We start from the raw sequence: 16,935 nt of genomic DNA, 5'->3' as shown, positions 1-16,935 counted from the left end.
TGGCTCAGGTCATGATGTCATGGTTTGTGGGTTTGAGCCCCACATCTGGCTCTGCCCTGACAGTACAGAGCCTGCTAGGGATTCTCTCTCTCTCCCTCCACCCCTCCCCCACTTGCACACTCTCTTCCTCTGTCAAACATAAATAAATAAACTTAAAAAAATAAAAATAAAAATTCACTGGCCTAATAGCTTTCTATGGAGAGGATTTACATTTGAATCTAGGGGGAGCCAGAGGCACCAGTAAATCTTAATCATCTTAATTCAGTTTCCTGGGTTAAGATGGTTTAAACTTGGGCTTCAGTCACTGCCAGGGCTGATCTACTTGAATTTCATCACTATTTCTAGGAACCTAAAACAAAAGCATGCAGGAAGGGCTATCTGACTCTCCCCTTACCACACACACAATTAGGCTCTGGACTATAGGTTTTATGTCCCAGCACCAAAAGGCTATCAAAAGCACTATTTAGTTTCTCAGTGTACACTTTCTGGAATCAGTAGAGGGCCCCCTGGTAAAAGTTCCAGGCTTGTTTCTGAGTTTTTATCTTCTCCCATATTTTGGCTCCGTAACTCTTTTTTTTTTTTTTTTTTTTTTTTTTTAATAATGTTTGTTTATTTTTGAGAGAGAGAGCCAAAGTGCAAGAAGGGAGGGGCAGAGAGAAAGGGAGACACGGAATCTGAAGCAGGCTCCAGGCTCTGAGCTGTCAGCACAGAGCCTGAAACAGGGCTCAAACTCACGAACTGTGAGATCATGACCTGAGCTGAATGAAGTCAGACACTTAACCAACTGAGCCACCGAGGCATCCCTTGGCTCCATAATTCTTCACTGCCTTCTAAGCTCTGCCATCTAACATCCAGATGCTTTCAAGCAAACGACTTATATATAAAAAAATGTATACATTTTTTCCTAACTTTCTCATTGTCCTCAACTGAAGAGGTGATTTGAAACACTGAGGCTGCCATTACAGAAACTGTAAGTTCTTCCTCATTCTTTTTTTTTTTTAATTTTTTTAGTGTTTATTTATTTTTGAGACAGAGAGAGACAGAGCATGAATGGGGAGGGTCAGAGAGAGGGAGACACAGAATCTGAAACAGGCTCCAGGCTCTGAGCTGTCAGCACAGAGCCTGACGCGGGGCTCAAACTCACGGACCGCGAGATCGTGACCGAGCCGCAGTCGGCCGCTTAACCGACTGAGCCACCCAGGCGCCCCTCTTCCTCATTCTTTTAAATGAGGGTCTCATTCCTATCACTCCACAGAAACAATGTTATCTAAGTTCCAACAGTCTCCACACCCTGAAATCCACTGGGCCATTTACAGACCTCCTCCTCCTCACATCTCAGCAGCACAGTTGACCACTTACTCCTTTCAAACATTTGCTTGACTTCCATATGCTTTCCCCCCTCATACCTCATGTTTTCGTACCCTTTGGCTAGATCTTCCTCTTCTCACTCTTCAAAAGCTGAAACAGCAGTCACTTAACCTCGCCTCCTTTTCATCTCATCCACTCTGATTGCTATCTCAACCAATCCCATATTCCTATTTTCCCCCTCTATTTTGGCAAGTATCTCTGCAATTCAGACGGCTGCTCAGACCTAAATTCTTACTCCTCCTTTTCTCTTTTACTCCATACCCAACCCACCAGCATTCTGATAGGTTCTATCTTAAAGATGCAATCAGAATTTTAAAACTTCTCCACCTGTGCTAGCCCAGTCCATGCCACTATTATCCTCTGCATGAGTATGTGCAGAAAGGAAGTCTCTCATTCTCTATAGCTGGAAAATGTAAACTGGTGAAAACAGTGTGGGAGCAGTATTTTTAAAAAATCGACTGAAATAAAAGAGCACATGCCTCTCAGCACAATAATTTCACTTCAACTGTCAAACACTTCTGACCATAACCCACAGTAACAAATACATTTTATGTTAACCTAGTGCACACATCCTGAAACAATGATTAATGAAAAATATTACCACACGAAAACACACTCCGATGTCTTCTATTTCACTAAAATGCTAACAGGTATTCACGACTGATTTCACAATCCATTAGTAAGTAAAGGGTCATGAATTATAATTTGAAAAGCACTATTCTACAGAAAACTGTTACATCTACAGAAAGGAATACATGTAAAAGGATGTTTACAGAGACATAACTGCAAAATATGTACACATAAAGTAAAACAATAATAGATAAATTATGGCATATTCATACAATGGACTTCTACAAAGAAGTTATATCATCCAGAATTACACGTACTGACATGAATAAATCTCAAAATCAATGCCTGAACGAAAACAATTTTTAAAAAGTTGCAGAAGGATATGTGCATATCCATATGCTGTACTACCATTTGTTAAGTTAAAAATATGTAAGTACACTATATTTTATATATATAGACATATAAAAGTACTTTTAAAACATGAACAGTAAGGATAAATGGAAAAATCAGAACGACTGTTAGAGAGAAGTGGCCTGGAACTGAGGAGGAGGATACAAAGGGATTCAACTATAGCCATAAAGTTTTATTGCTAAAAGCAAAATATAAAGAAAATATGGCAGCTGAAGCTTCAATAAAGCTGGTGGTTGATACAAAGGTTTGTTACCTCCTATAGCTTTCTGGATGTTTAGATGATTTTATTTTTGAGAAATAATTAAAGGAAACAGAAGGTTAGTTTTTCACAAAAATAAAATTTCTGAGATCCCTAGTAAAAGATGGCAAATACAAAATAAAAAATACATATAAAAAGTTTCAAGACAAATATTTTGAAGCATGTTTTTAAACTATAATTTATCAGGTCTCTCTGAGGCAAAAGATAAAAAACATCAGGGAATTTGCTAAATTTCTATAACAGAAAAATTTACATTTCATGAAGCAGGTAGAAACCAAATTAGAAGACAGGTACAAAAAAGTAGTATTTATGCTAGAATATTCACAACAAAATTTTATCTAAATGAAACAAAATATCTACCAGCCTTAGAAATACCAATTATTTGGGGGCACCTGGATGGCTCAGTCGGTTAAGCAACCAACTTCAGCTCAGGTCATGATCTCAAGTTTATGAGTTTGAGCCCCATGTTGGGCTCTGTGCTGACAGCTCAGAGCCTGGAGCCTGCTTTGGATCCTGTGTCTCCCTCGTTCTCTGCCCCTCCCAATCTTGCACTCTGTCTCTCTCAAAAATAAATAAAGAAAAGAAAAAAATGCCAATTATTAAAAAATTTTTTTAAATGTTTATTTATTTTTGAAAGAGACAGAGCAGGAGCAGGGGAGGGGCGGAGAGAGAGGGAGACACAGAATCTGAAGCAGGCTCCAGGCTCTGAGCTGTCAGCACAGAGCCCGACATGGGGCTCGAACCCACAAACTGTGAGATCATGACCTGAGCCGAAGTCAGACGCTTAACCGACTGAGCCACCCAGGCACCCCAGAAATGCCAATTATTTATAAAGCACCTGGAAAATACAAAATCTTAAAAAATTATAAGCAAAGCAACCTCCACAAATTCATCCCAAGTTATCTAGAGGAGCTTATCTGATGTAAGAAAATCAACAGAATTCTACCAAATACATTACTTGAATCAGTTTCCATAATTTCACCTAGCATTAGAAGGAATGGTTAAGAAAATGAAAAAAAGTAGCTTTCAGCAATTAGGAAAAGAGAAAAGAGAAGTAAGAGCCAGATGACCTGGATTCAAAGCCAATTCAATTATCCTGGCCCCGGCAATTTTTCTGAAGACCTTTAACAGCAGCCCGCCTCATGGAACTGATTATTTTTTAAACCAAAGTTAAATTTACTTTAAAAACTAGAAAGGCTGAAGCAGCTGGGTGGCTCAGTCGGTTAAGCATCCAACTCTTGATTTCAGCTCTGGTCATAATCTCACGGTTTGTGGGTTTGAGCCCCACACTGGGCTCTGGGCTGAGAGCACAGAGCCTGCTTCGGATTCTGTCTCCCTTGCTCTCTGCCCCTCCCCTGCTCATTCTCTCTCTCTCTCTCAAAATAAATAAACTGAAAAAAATTAAGAACTAGAAAGATTAAAATGCTATTGTTATACTAAATATCTCACAAATTCTTACATGTATAAAAATGGTAAAGTGCAGAATTTTGTGCCTACATTTTTAAAATGCCAGATAACAATGGCAAAGACTTAGTAACAAAAAATTTAACAAATAAATTCAAGAGAATAGCTCAAAGATAGTCTAGGATTTTTCCCTGGAAGGAGAAAAAAGAGCAGATGAAAATATAAGAGACTAAAAGAATCAATTCGAGTAGCCCAGAGCCTGGCTAATGGGAGTTCCAAAAGAAAAAAACAGACAGATGGGACACAGAACGCACCTGTCCAATGGAGATGCACATGACTGACCAGAGTGCACACCTTTCCTACCACAAGCACACAATTTAGTTGACTTGAAGGATACTGGTACAAAATGCCTTTAAGCTACCAATCCACAGCGAAGAGAGGGAACAGAGGAAGAGCCAACGACACCACAGTGACACAGTCCAGAAAATGCAGGCTGAGGAAAGATACGAGACATTCAGCCTGGTCTTCCAATAACAAAACTCTAAGGAGAAAAAAGATGGAGAGGAAACTTACAGAGACTAAGAAAGACTTAATTAAGAGACCTGTTCGCCAGTTGCAATGTGTGGACCTTATTGGGATCCTGATACAAATACTACAAAAAAAATAAAAGTATGACGTAACTAGGGAAATCTGAACACTACCTAGGTATTTCATGTTATTAAGGAGTCACTGTTAATTATTTTTTCAGGTATAAAAATGGTATCATAACCTTCCTACCTTCCTTCCTTTCTCTGTAAGTCCTTATCTTTCAGAGATACATAATGAAATATTTACAAATGATATGCCTTTGCCTGGAATAGGAGAATCTGCTTCTAAGAGCACTCAGCTGGTTATCCACAAAAGGCCACAAACCAAATGGGCTTTACCACAGGGGTGCTCATGTCAAGTCAACTGGGTAATCTCAGAGCTAATAATCCAAGTGAGAATAAAAAACCAAACTGGAAACCACAATGCATTTTATAACCTAATCCTGAAAGCGACACTCCATCACTTGTACTGTGTTCTACTGGTCATACAGACCAATGCTAGTGCAGTGCAGGAAGAAAATACATAGAGGTGTAAATACCAGGAGACAGAGACTGTTGGAGGGACATATAAAAGGGCATTAAGAGACGAGACTATTAGGGATTATTGAAGCAAGGTGATGAACACATGAGGATTCATTATACTACTGTCTCCTTCTGTATACATTTGAAACTTCCCACAATAAAAGTTAAACAAACAACAACTTTAAAGGACACTTGCACAGAGATGGAGCAAGAAGGTGTAAAAAGGCTACTCAGTTGCAGTAGTGACTTTGTGCCGGCTTCCTTAAGTGGCCCACTCCCACGGGGCCCAAATGTCTGGCAAGAAGGACTATGTATCAGCAGCTTGTGCAAAGTAAGACTTTCGAATCTGAGCAGTCTTCAACAAGCCCAAAATTCAGTGCACGAGCATGTGTATCACACCATTTAAACACTGTTCAAAACGTAAATGCTTAACAAAATGTGTTAAGAGTGATAATGTACATAGGGGAATTAATACAATTACAAAAATAACTTTGCCAAAACAAAAATAATTGAGTCTTTTTTAACATAGACATCATTCAAATTTTAACTGCAGGCTTCCCTGAAGAGTCTGGCTTTCTTTAGTAAGAAAATTGTTCTTAAATTGTTCAGGAGAGTAAATAGCTTGTGAAAACCTAAGATTTACAATGAATCTGCTGGATGAACATATAGATACTCTCAATCCCCCCCACCCCGGTTTAATTTTTATATGCACAATATTAACTGCATCCCAAACTCCCCATCAATTGTCAGATTTAAATCTCTTCTAGAGACATTCAGCGGTACCATCCCCCATCTTCTTGAAGTCTCTCCAGGGCATGAGTATCCTGGCCTCCGTCCATCTGGGTGGGCCGCCTCTTGGCCTACACAACTCTCATGAAGGGCTCTCCCTTCACCATCCTCAAGGGATTCTCACCACATTAATTTTATGTCACATCTCCTGTCTTCTATATCCTGTGTCCATCTTTTCCCTGGTTTGAGTCCTCACTTGGTGAAGCATAATCTCCAGTAACTTCCCAAGAAAGGATGTGTGGCAGCTCAGTGTTATGAGACCTTTTTGGATTTCCAAAAATGTCCCTTTTTAACCTGTGTGTTTGACTGCAAGTTTGGACAGATATAGAATTCTAGGTTGGAAATTGTTTTCCTCTAGAATGTTGCTCCTTTGTTTCTAGGGTTGCTGCTGAGCTGCTATTGAGTTCTGCCTTTTTCTTTCTTTCTTTTTAAACTCCCAAAAACTCTTTTTGGCTCTCCTAGTGTATCTTTTGAATAGTATCCTACTCTTGTTTTACGGTTGTAATATTTTATTTCTTTGGGATTATTTTTTTTTTAAGTTTTCTTCTACCTGAATAGTTTTTGCTTCTCCCAAATTACTTACTTCTCTTTTTGGGGACTATACTTTCCATGTTTGAGGGTTTCTTGTGATCGTCTAGTATTTCTTGGTTACCTATTTGTTATAAAAATAGGGAACCAAAAAGGTGATTATTAGCTCTGAATGATGCTTAATATCAGTTTTCCTCCCTCTCTCTGTGTTTAGTCCTATTGTGTTACGAATGATCCTCCAATCTCTTGCCTGGAGAGGGAGAGGGAAGGCCTGGCTGTTGGCATCAATGGGAGCCACAGAGGGCAAGGTGGTAGGGTCTCAGGAGCTACATGTATCTGCCCACTTGTTCCGTGTGTTTTCTGCATAGTTCCTTTGCTCTTCACTGGGCCTGTTGTCCCCTAGCCCAGATATCTTGTGTACCTTTCACACGCAGCAACTGGGCCTCTTATATTGGGGGTGGGAATGCAAATTGGCACAATCGTCCTGGAAAAATGTTTGGCAGCGCATACTAATGCTAGATATATGTATAACCTACTCCTTTCCCCTAGACATACCAAACAGAAACAAGAGTCTAAGTCCTCCAAAAGACACGCATAAGAATGTCACAACTGCTTTGTTCATAATAGTCAAAGGGTGGAAACAACCCAAATGTCTATCAATGTGTAAATAAATTATGGTATATTCATTTAACACACATATCTTGATTTGGATAATGATGAGACAGGTGTATATGTATATGTAAAAATTCACTAATATGTACACCTATGACTATATACATTACTGTTTTAAGTTACAACTTAAAAGAATCTTTTTTAAAAAGCTGATTATAGGAACATTTTGATAAGTTTAAAATACACTTCTAATCTAAAGCCTAAAATATATAGCCTAATGATCAGTACTATTTTCATCAACATTTAATAAGTTAAATGGGATAAGTAATAACAGTGATATAACATTCACTTTCAGAATAGTCAACACTGAAGTGCAACTTACTGGGACTTGAGAGCACACTTTTCATTTTAATTAAATGCCAACAGGACCACACTAGGTACTTACCCTTCTAACCTAACATCTGGTAACGATCTGTTGAGTGCAATCATCTCACTTGCCATTAAATTGAACTGATTGATTTTAAACATCTCTTTCATCTTTTCTTGATCCTCTTTAGGAATGACAACTGGTTTCCCCATTTCTCCAGGACCTTCATGAGGCTTTTGTACTGGCTCTAGAACTAAGAATAAGGAGGAAACTTAATTAACAATTTTACAGCAAATGTAAATATTTCTGTTTAATAACATGAGTTTAAATTGTGCCCTCAGCACCCAGAGCCATTTCTGAGCCCGTCCTCTACGTCTGTGACACCTTCTAGGGGCTGCCCTGTCCTCCTCTTCCACACAAGTGTCCTCACTCAAGACCTCCACACCCTGCACTACTCACTCACCTGAATCGCACGCAGCCTTGGCGTTCCCATCTCAAATACTGTCACCACATTAACCTCTCTAAAGCATGACCTTCATTGTGGTATTCCCATGATCTCCTAAAGTCTAACCCTTTAATAGGGAATTAAAAAAGATTTTTTTTAATGTTTATTTTTGTGAGAGAGAAAGAGAGAGACAGAGCATGAGTGGGGGTGGGGGTAGGCAGAGAGAGAGGGAGACACAGAATCCAAAGCCGCCTCCAGGCTCTGAGCTATCAGCACAGAGCCCGACATGGGGCTCAAACTCACAAACCGCGAGATCAGGACCTGAGCCAAAGTTGGACACTTAACCAACTGAACCACCCAGGCGCCCCTCTTTAACAGAAAATTTAACCAAATTTCCCAAACCTAACACTTATTCAGCCCTCCACCATGCCACCCCCCACGCCCACTCCAGTGTGTCATCATCCTTCAGTCAAACAGCAACTCACTACTTTCCTTCATAAGTGCCTCATGTTTTCCTGTGTTGGTGCCTTTGCTCACACTGGTCCCCTCCCATGGCATCTCCCCATTCCAATTTCTACAATACCAAACCCCTACTTGTCTTTCAAGTCCCAGCTACAACAGCTTCTTTTGCCTGCAGCTTTTCCAAATCTCTCTGCAGCGATCATCTGCTACTCCTGACTGCCACATCATTTCATTTAGGGCTCTTAGATCTCTAATCAATTACTACCTCCATAATGATTGTTAACCTGTCTTGTGGGCTCCCCACTAGATTACGATCTCTTTTTAGCTGAAGTTTGATTCATTTGCATACTTTTTGGGGAGTTTAGCACAGTGTCCTGTAGGAGTTTTATAAGTATATGCTGAATTAATGAGAGCAAAAGTGCTATTCAAAATAAGCCAAAATGAAACCCTAGAAATGATAATAGACATCAGAATAAGCATCAAGCAAGGTGGAGTATCATGAAAGATCATTCTAAGTCATGTTATCTCGTGATAACATAAAAAGGGTAATATTCTAGATCAGCAGTTTCGAAATATTATTCCTTGTTTTATACTTTTGACATGTTAAAAAATGTTCCAAGAAAAACAAGTTCCCAGATATATTAAACTTGGAAAAAAGTGTATTAAACTTCTCATCTAAAAGGGATGGGGCAAAAATTTTTAAAAAATAAAAGGGATTGGTAGAGAATGGGGTGAGGCCAAGAATGGGATAAAAATACCTGTTTTGAGGGCACCTGCGTGGCTCTGTCGGTTAAGCGTCCAACCTCAGCTCAGTTCATGATCTCACAATTTGTGAATTTGAGCACTGCATCAGGCTCTGTGTTGACATTTCGGAGCCTGGAGCCTGCTTCAGATTCTGTCTCCCTCTCTCTCTGCTCCCTCCCCGACTCATGCATGCAGTGCGCTCTCCCTCTCTCTCAAAAATAAACATTACAAAAATTTTCTTGAATACCTGTTTCGTACATTACTTGTTTATTTTTAAAACTGAAAATTTTATTCTCCCATTGTTTACGTTTTAGGCACCTCCAAAAAGTCTGCACAAAAATAGAGACATCAAGGCAGTAGACAAGCCATCTCTCTTCAGCCAGGCTTCATCTGCCCAAGAATAGGACTAGTTGGTAAAGCTGACCTGTAGATTGTTTCAGATCGTGGTACAAAGCAACCTACCAACACCAGAGCCAGAGAATATGAAATTACTGTGTCTTCAACAACTCTGTCTAGAATATAAAAACACCCGTCTTAGACAACCATCAAGAAAAAAAAATGGTATAAGATAATTTTGCTCTTGTTCTCAGAATGAACTGTGATTTGGGGAGGGCATTAAAATATTAGGAAATAGGGGCACCTGGATGGCTCAGCTGGTTAAGTGACAAACTCTTGGTTTTGGTTCAGGTCATGATCTCACAGTCCAAGAGTTCAAGTGCCACATCAGGCTCCATGCTGACAGTGTAGAGCCAACTTGGGATTCATTCATTCATTCATATGTTCTCTCTCTCTCTCTCTCCCCCTTCCTCCCCCCCCCGCCCCTCCCCCAGCTCAATCTCTCTCTCTCTCTCTCAAAATTAATAAATAAACTTTAAAAATATATTAGCAAATAACTTCAATTATAGGAAAATTATAGGAAACTCATGTAAAACAATTTTTAAAAACAAAGCCTGTCTAATGTTTGCCAAGTAACTAAGCTCTTTAAATATCAGGGTTGATACAATTTCAAGATTTCCCAATCACAAGTGTAATAAAAACTATAATACAAGTAGTATTTTAAATATTTAAAAATCACAAGTTATAAAACTCTTATTAGAGTCAATTCTAATTGAGTCTGTCTCTGAAAAAAAAAAAGCAACCAACAGATTTGGGGATTGGGATATTCAGGGGTCAAGAGAAAGCAGCAGAGTTCTGGATGTGGCAATTTTACTGTGTGCATGGAGAGCACAGTTAACACAAAGAGTAGGTGGGAGACATTTAGTGGCTCTGATCATAAATATCTTTCGTTATCAGAACCCTATTTTAGTATAAGACGATGCTTTAAAGTTAAAATGGAAAAAAAACATTTTCATGCTGTTTGGCTTTTAAATTAAGAGTGTTAAGTTATGCATGGGGTGCCTGGGTGGCTCAGTTGGTTAAGTGTCTGACTTCAGCTCAAGTCATGATCTCATGGTCGTGGGTTCGAGCCCCGTGTCAGGCTCTGTGCTGACAGCTCACAGCCTGGAGCCTGCTTTGGATTCTATGTCTCCCTCTCTCTCTGCTCCTCCCCCACTCATGCTCGCTCTCTCTCTCTCAAAAATAAATTTTAAAAAAGTTAAAAAAAAAAAGTAAGAGTATTAAGTTATACAGAATACCACCTACAACATATTTTTGCTGGGGTGAGGTGGTGGGGGAAAGAGGGAGATCCTGAATTTGATCAAGCCTTCGGACCTACCTATCAATTCACAGAAAATATAAGACACCAAAGGACATGACAAAAAGTGTTAAAGGGATGCAAATCCTAACTGTGGGAAACTGGGGGGGTGGGGGGGAAACACCCAATTTTTTCTTCATCATCAACAACAAAATATTGAAAGGGAGGACAGAGAGAAAGAGACATCCACACATCCATGCCACCAGACCAGCTCTGAAATGAAAACTGCTGATGCCAGATGGTGGGTATATGGGAGTTCGATTTCTCCACTTTTGTTTATATTTGACATTTTCCCTGGGGGTTGTGGGAGCATGAAGGAGGACTCTAGATATTACTTCTGTGAGGACTAGTAAGTATAAGCTTGATTTCTTATAGCTTAAGAGACTATATGACCAGAAAGTTAAAATCTTGCCCAATCACTGTGAAGTAAAACTCTGGCCTTAAGATCTTAAAGAAGCAGACAAAACTCTAGAACATATACAATCCTGCTATTGTGACATGTTACTAATCTGACCACCTGGTACTTATTAATAACCTGAATATCTAGTACAGTGTCCACATTAAGTAACTCAACCTACTGGTACACATGAAATTTCCAAGCTATAATAGAAATTACCAAAAATTATATGACTACTAGATGACTTACAGAATCCACCACAATACTCTAATTTAGAGATTATAATATCCTAAATAATTAAATGGACTAGTAAACTAGTTTTCTTTGGCAAAGAGCTCAGGATAAAGTGCATGTGGATAATGAATGTATTTTTCCTACTAATGCACTTGCAGATTAAATGATAAGCATTAACTTTCCATGCACTCTACTTACCAGTCTTTTATGTAAATTAAAAGTTCAGTGAAATTTTTGTTTAAAACCAACTGAAATGGGATTTGGATATCATTTTATGAACTGAAAGAAAATCTTCCTTGGCATAAAATTTTACATGCAGATCATTTCTAAAAATCAAATCAACTCTGACAAGGGAGAGACTAAGGTGTTTTAAATCCACAGTATTATGTGAGAACAAATGTATTTTACATTTCAGGTAAACCTCACTTATAAAACAATAAAGTCTCATGTTTTATTTTAAATAATCTCTACTCCCAATGTGGGGCTCAAACTCACAACTCTTGGTCTTATGAGCCAACCAAAAAGTATCATGTTTTAAAAACTTAATTACCAAGAAAACTACAGATTCACCCTGAATGCCACCAAACCAGATTAATATACACAAGCCACACGACCTACCTTTGAATGTATTTTAATAAATCTTACAAATTTTAACTTGTATTTTTCTCAAATAAGTAGAATAAAGAGGTATAAAGTTATGAAACCCTTTTGGGGAAAAATACAAATAAAAGGCTAAAACCACTTCTCATAAATGATTTTCTCTTATTACACAATTATCATCTTTTTAAAAAATGTTCATTTATTTATTTTGAGAGGGAGAGAGAGAGAGCACACACAGGCAGGGGTGAGGCAGAGAGAGCGGGAGAATCTGTGCGTCAGCGCAAAGTCCGAGGAGGAGCTTGATCCCACTATCTGTGAGATCATGACCAGAGCCGAAATCAAGAGTGGGGCACTTAACCAACTGAGCCACCCAGGCGCCCGTACACAATTATCATCTCTACTGTTTTTAGGCATTATCTCTTTTATGTATTCCAAAATATTTTTTCCACATTTTAACAACTCTGATTGGGATGTAGCTTACAATGATAGCTGGAATGTTTCTGCTTTCTTACAGTATATAAACCAATAAGTATGCTACCTTTGAAGCCCCGTCTGGAACCCTCAGCCTCTCACCTGGTCTCCCTTCCTACAGTTTCCTCACCTCCTGGCTTACTGCTCAGCCATTCTCTCATGCTTCCCTCCTCCTCAGTCGTGTGAAACAGCCTGATCCCCTCTACCCCCCACCAATGTAAAGCCTCTTCATTCTCTTTCTCCACAACACATAGGCCCTTCTAGCAGATTTCACTCAAATTTGCCCTCCCCCAGAGCCCACCACCCTCACAAACCTCTTCTGGGAGAACTGGTCATTCTCTGTGTCTCACAAGGTTCGGATGAGATCTCACATCTCCACACCGTTACTCCCAGACCATTTCTCCTTTACCTAGTACCTTTGTACTTTGTATAAAAGCTACTTCTTATCTTTGATGCTCATGCCACCGTTGTTTTCAAAACTGTATTAGCCTCGGCAATTTCTTCAAATACAATCCTTTTCTTATGGTTTTGATACCACATAGTTTCATCTGCTAAGAACCTGCTTTTTCAGGTATTAGTTTTCCCTTACATTTTAACCTCCCCCTCAATGTACATAAAAAATACACACAAACATAAAACTGCCTCCATTCCTTTAACTACTGCGCTACCCTTCTCTTTTTTGTCTTTTCCGTTAAGATTTTATTTTTGAATAATCTCTACACCCAATGTAGAGTTCAAACTCACAACCCCAAGATCAAGTCACATGCTCCATCAACTGAGCCAGCCAGGCACCCCATGCACCACCCCTTTTTCTGTGTTGAAGCTTCCTAAAGAATAAGCTACACATCTCTACTCTTCACGGGTACATCAAACCTATTGGCAATCAGATGGCACCTGCCAGGGTCAAAACAAACCTCATACAGAAACATATAGAAACACTTCCTCTTCATCGCAGATAAAATCTCTTGACAAACAACACTCCAGGGTTTTCATGAGCACTCTCCCTCTGGCTTCCCCTTCCACCTCTAACTTCCTGAGATGACTCTTTACTGACCTCCACGATGCTCTTCAACACTGGGTCTGTCCCTTCTGAGTCTATACATGCTCCTGATGCAGTCCTCTGCACAGACCAGGCTTATGCTACCACCTACATTCTGCGCCTCGACTGCTCTCTCCTGCAGAACGTCTCTACCAGAATTTTCCAAGTTAAATACTCCCAACCCAGCTCATCCTTTCACCTTCCACCAAAGCTGCTCCACCTCTGGGGGCCCACCTCCTATCAGTTCATCGAACAGGGAAACCTGAGAAGTATCTTAAACTCTTCTTTCATTACTACCTACATTCAGTGGCTCAAGTTATATAAATTCCACTGTTTACGTATTTCTTATGTATATATATTTTTCCTTTCTACCTCAGTATCACTTTAGTGTAGGCTCTAAGAACTTCTCTAAACTTTCATGACAGCTTCGACTAGCTGCTGCCTTATTCTCTTCTAGTACGTGAGCCACATGCCCACCGAGGCTTTCTTCAGAAAGTCTGGATCCCATCAGGTTACATACTCCCTTGTTTAAAATCCTTCAACGGCATGCCACTGCCTACAGGAAGAAATCCAAAATCCTCAGGATGCCATAAAAGGCCTTCGGGAATGTGGCTTCTGCTAACCTCCCAAGCTTCATCTGTGCTCCTTCCTCACATTCTCTATCCATCAACTCTATTCTCTCACTTGCATATCTTGCACATGCTTCTTTCCTTTGCTTATTTATCAAACGTAAAAAACACCTGCTCACCATGACACTTCTCAACATGAGCATTATTTCCCTATTGAACCTTCTCAGACACCCCGAGATGTTCCCAGCACTTTCTGCTCTTGTGCACATCTCTAGAATGCTATTTATTCTATCAGTATTTTACTTATTCTTTCTCTCCTCTTGAACTGTGAGTTCCTCAAAGGGAGGAATTTTGCCTTATTTTTTGTTATTGAACTGTGTAGCATATATATACTGCCCAGCACATATCAGAGTTTTAAAAATATTCACCAAGTGGATCTTCACACACTAAAGGTCCTATTCTAACTTTTATGTCTCTGTGTTTAAAATAGAACATCATGAGCTTCCACTATAAATGGCAATAAATTAAAGCAGGGTGAGGGGAAAGTTAATCTGTTCTATTTGGGAAAAGAATATCCAACTTACTGGTAGATGGTAATACCTGCCCTCTGAGTTAAATCTAGACAGAGTTACAGTTCTGACAACAGTTAAGGAGTCAACCAACAAAGGTACTAAACAGCAGAGCCACAGAGTAAACCAGGAAGGTCAACAAATTAATAAGCTGACTTTGAATTAAAGTATATTTTATTAAAACTTAAGGGGAGGGGCGCCTGGGTGACTCGGTCGGTTAAGTGTCCAACTTCGGCTCAGGTTATGATCTCACAGTTCGTGGGTTAGAGGCCCACACCAGGCTCTGTGCTGACAGCTTGGAGCCTGGAGCCTGCTTTAGATTCTGTGTGTGTGTCTCTCTCTGCCTCTCCCCTGCTCACACTTGGTCTCTCAAAAATAAATAAAGATTTAAAAAAAAAAAAAAAACTTAAGGGCAAAGTGAAAATTAAAAAGTCAGGGAGGGATTATAGCCTAGGTATTACTAGAGCCAGTGCAAGCAACTGAATCTAATTTTAGGTAAATTTCCCAAGAAGAAATGAACAGAACTTGTTATACAAACCCATCTATAAAAATTACAGTAAGTAGGCACAGTTAACCAATACAAACAAATATTTTTAGATTATAAATTTTAGGGGACCAGGTGCTCTCATTATAAAAACACAAAAAATTTAACTGTGATTACATATTCAAATAAAACTGATGTTAAAACAGTAATCATTCACATAGAATTCCTAAAAATAGTAGAATTACTGCATAGCCAGATTTTCTATAACTAATCATAGAGAGTTCAGAGCTCAGAACAGCTGAATTATTGACTCATAATGCAAAGTCATTTTCATTATGTTAAAAAATAAAAAGCAGCACTTGTTTGTTGGTTTGAACACAGGTATTCAAAACTGAATTTTCCAGGTGTCCACTGCCCAAAATGTCAGGACTTCAAACCTAGGTCCTTCATATTTGTGTTTCCTTTCTTTTCCATACCAGATACTGCAGTCTCACTGTGGTCTTTATTATACAGCCTCATCCTTCCAAAAGTCCTCTCAAAAGTGCTAACTGGAGCTATTTACAGCATTAACAAAAAGAACTCTCCAGACTACCTCCATCTAGAATGATTTCCCTCAGCAATGAGATGGGAAGGCAGGAAAAAACATCTTTTAATACCCAACAATGAAATTTTAACACTCTATTCAGCATTTATGTCATTACACTAATGCCATACCATTTTGTTGGTTCCAACTATTAGTTGTTATTAGTTTCAAAACCATTAATATTAGTTTCTCCACATTACTTGGTAATACAGTTTGCAGAAAATTAACTACAAGTAACAGTGAACACAAATATTGAATTCAGCAACTCTATACTGAGACTTGAATCTCGTTTTTAACTGTTGGAGGAACCCACTGGAAAACTGTTGGTAACATGATCATCATATTTAGGAAGTCAGGAATTACTATTAATCTAAAAAAATGAAAATTTTATAGTATCCAAATTAGTGAACAAACTAGTGACATACTTATTGAAACAGATGTATCAGTGTAAAACGTCACTCACCATCCCCAGCAGGAAGTCCTCGCTCCTTTTTTTCATCACATTTGTTGCATTCACTGAAGTAAAGCAGCAGGAACATATCCAAGAGTACCCAAATCAAGGAGGTGGCTAGGACCACCTTGCAATATGCAAATTTTCTCATGGCACTTTAAGTCAAATGCAAAATTTTAAAATATATATATATATATATATAAATATGCAAAGATCATGAAAACTATTCCAATCCAGTTTCATCAGAAATCACGTTCATAACCTATAGAGACAAAAAGAAAAAAGATAACTTAAAAAATCAGAACCTTAAAAATGAGCTGTAAGATTAATTTAACATGCACATGAAATTTTACTATTCAGAGTAAGTTTAAACATTTGACTTAAAAAACACTTGTAAAATACATAAAAATGAATAGTGCCAAGAGTGTACAAATAACTCCTACAAATCAATATATAACAGTCCAAAAGAAAAATGGGTGAAGAATATACAAAAGCACTATGCAGAAAGGAAACCTGAACAGCCTATAAATGTGGAAAAGCGCTCAATTCAGTATTAGGAAAACGCAAATTAAAACAATAGTGTGCCACTATCTCATATCCATGAAACACACAGGGCTGAACTGCCTTCTATTCAACTGCTATGTTAAATGCTAAGCCATTAACTGCCACAGGAGTTTAAGAAACCAGTGATTCTCAGTCCATTCAGGTTTCCAGGTCCTAAGGACTAATAGGAGGTCTCCCAGTATTGTACGATAGCAGTTTATTGGGCTAATTCTT

General features: G+C 38.8%; 1 protein-coding gene across 3 annotated transcripts in view; it reads right to left on the bottom strand.

Annotated features, from left to right (window-relative positions):
- Positions 1 to 16,935, bottom strand: part of GALNT1 (polypeptide N-acetylgalactosaminyltransferase 1) — a 127,322-nt gene that overhangs the window by 47,496 nt on the left and 62,891 nt on the right. For all 3 annotated transcript variants that reach the window (XM_053902580.1, XM_019465395.2, XM_053902581.1), the window contains 2 exons: positions 16,171 to 16,420; positions 7,496 to 7,670 (listed from right to left, as the gene is read on the bottom strand). In XM_053902580.1, the coding sequence (XP_053758555.1) occupies positions 7,496 to 7,670; positions 16,171 to 16,309 (314 nt within the window). In that variant the 5' untranslated portion in view covers positions 16,310 to 16,420. The remainder of the gene's footprint in view (positions 1 to 7,495; positions 7,671 to 16,170; positions 16,421 to 16,935) is intronic.

The sequence above is a fragment of the Panthera pardus genome, unplaced genomic scaffold, assembly GCF_024362965.1.
Source record: "Panthera pardus isolate Hobbes unplaced genomic scaffold, ASM2436296v1 HiC_scaffold_15, whole genome shotgun sequence".
NCBI lineage: Eukaryota > Metazoa > Chordata > Mammalia > Carnivora > Felidae > Panthera > Panthera pardus.
The sequence above is the reverse complement of the archived record's forward strand: the minus strand, read 5'-3'. Positions and strand labels throughout refer to the sequence as shown.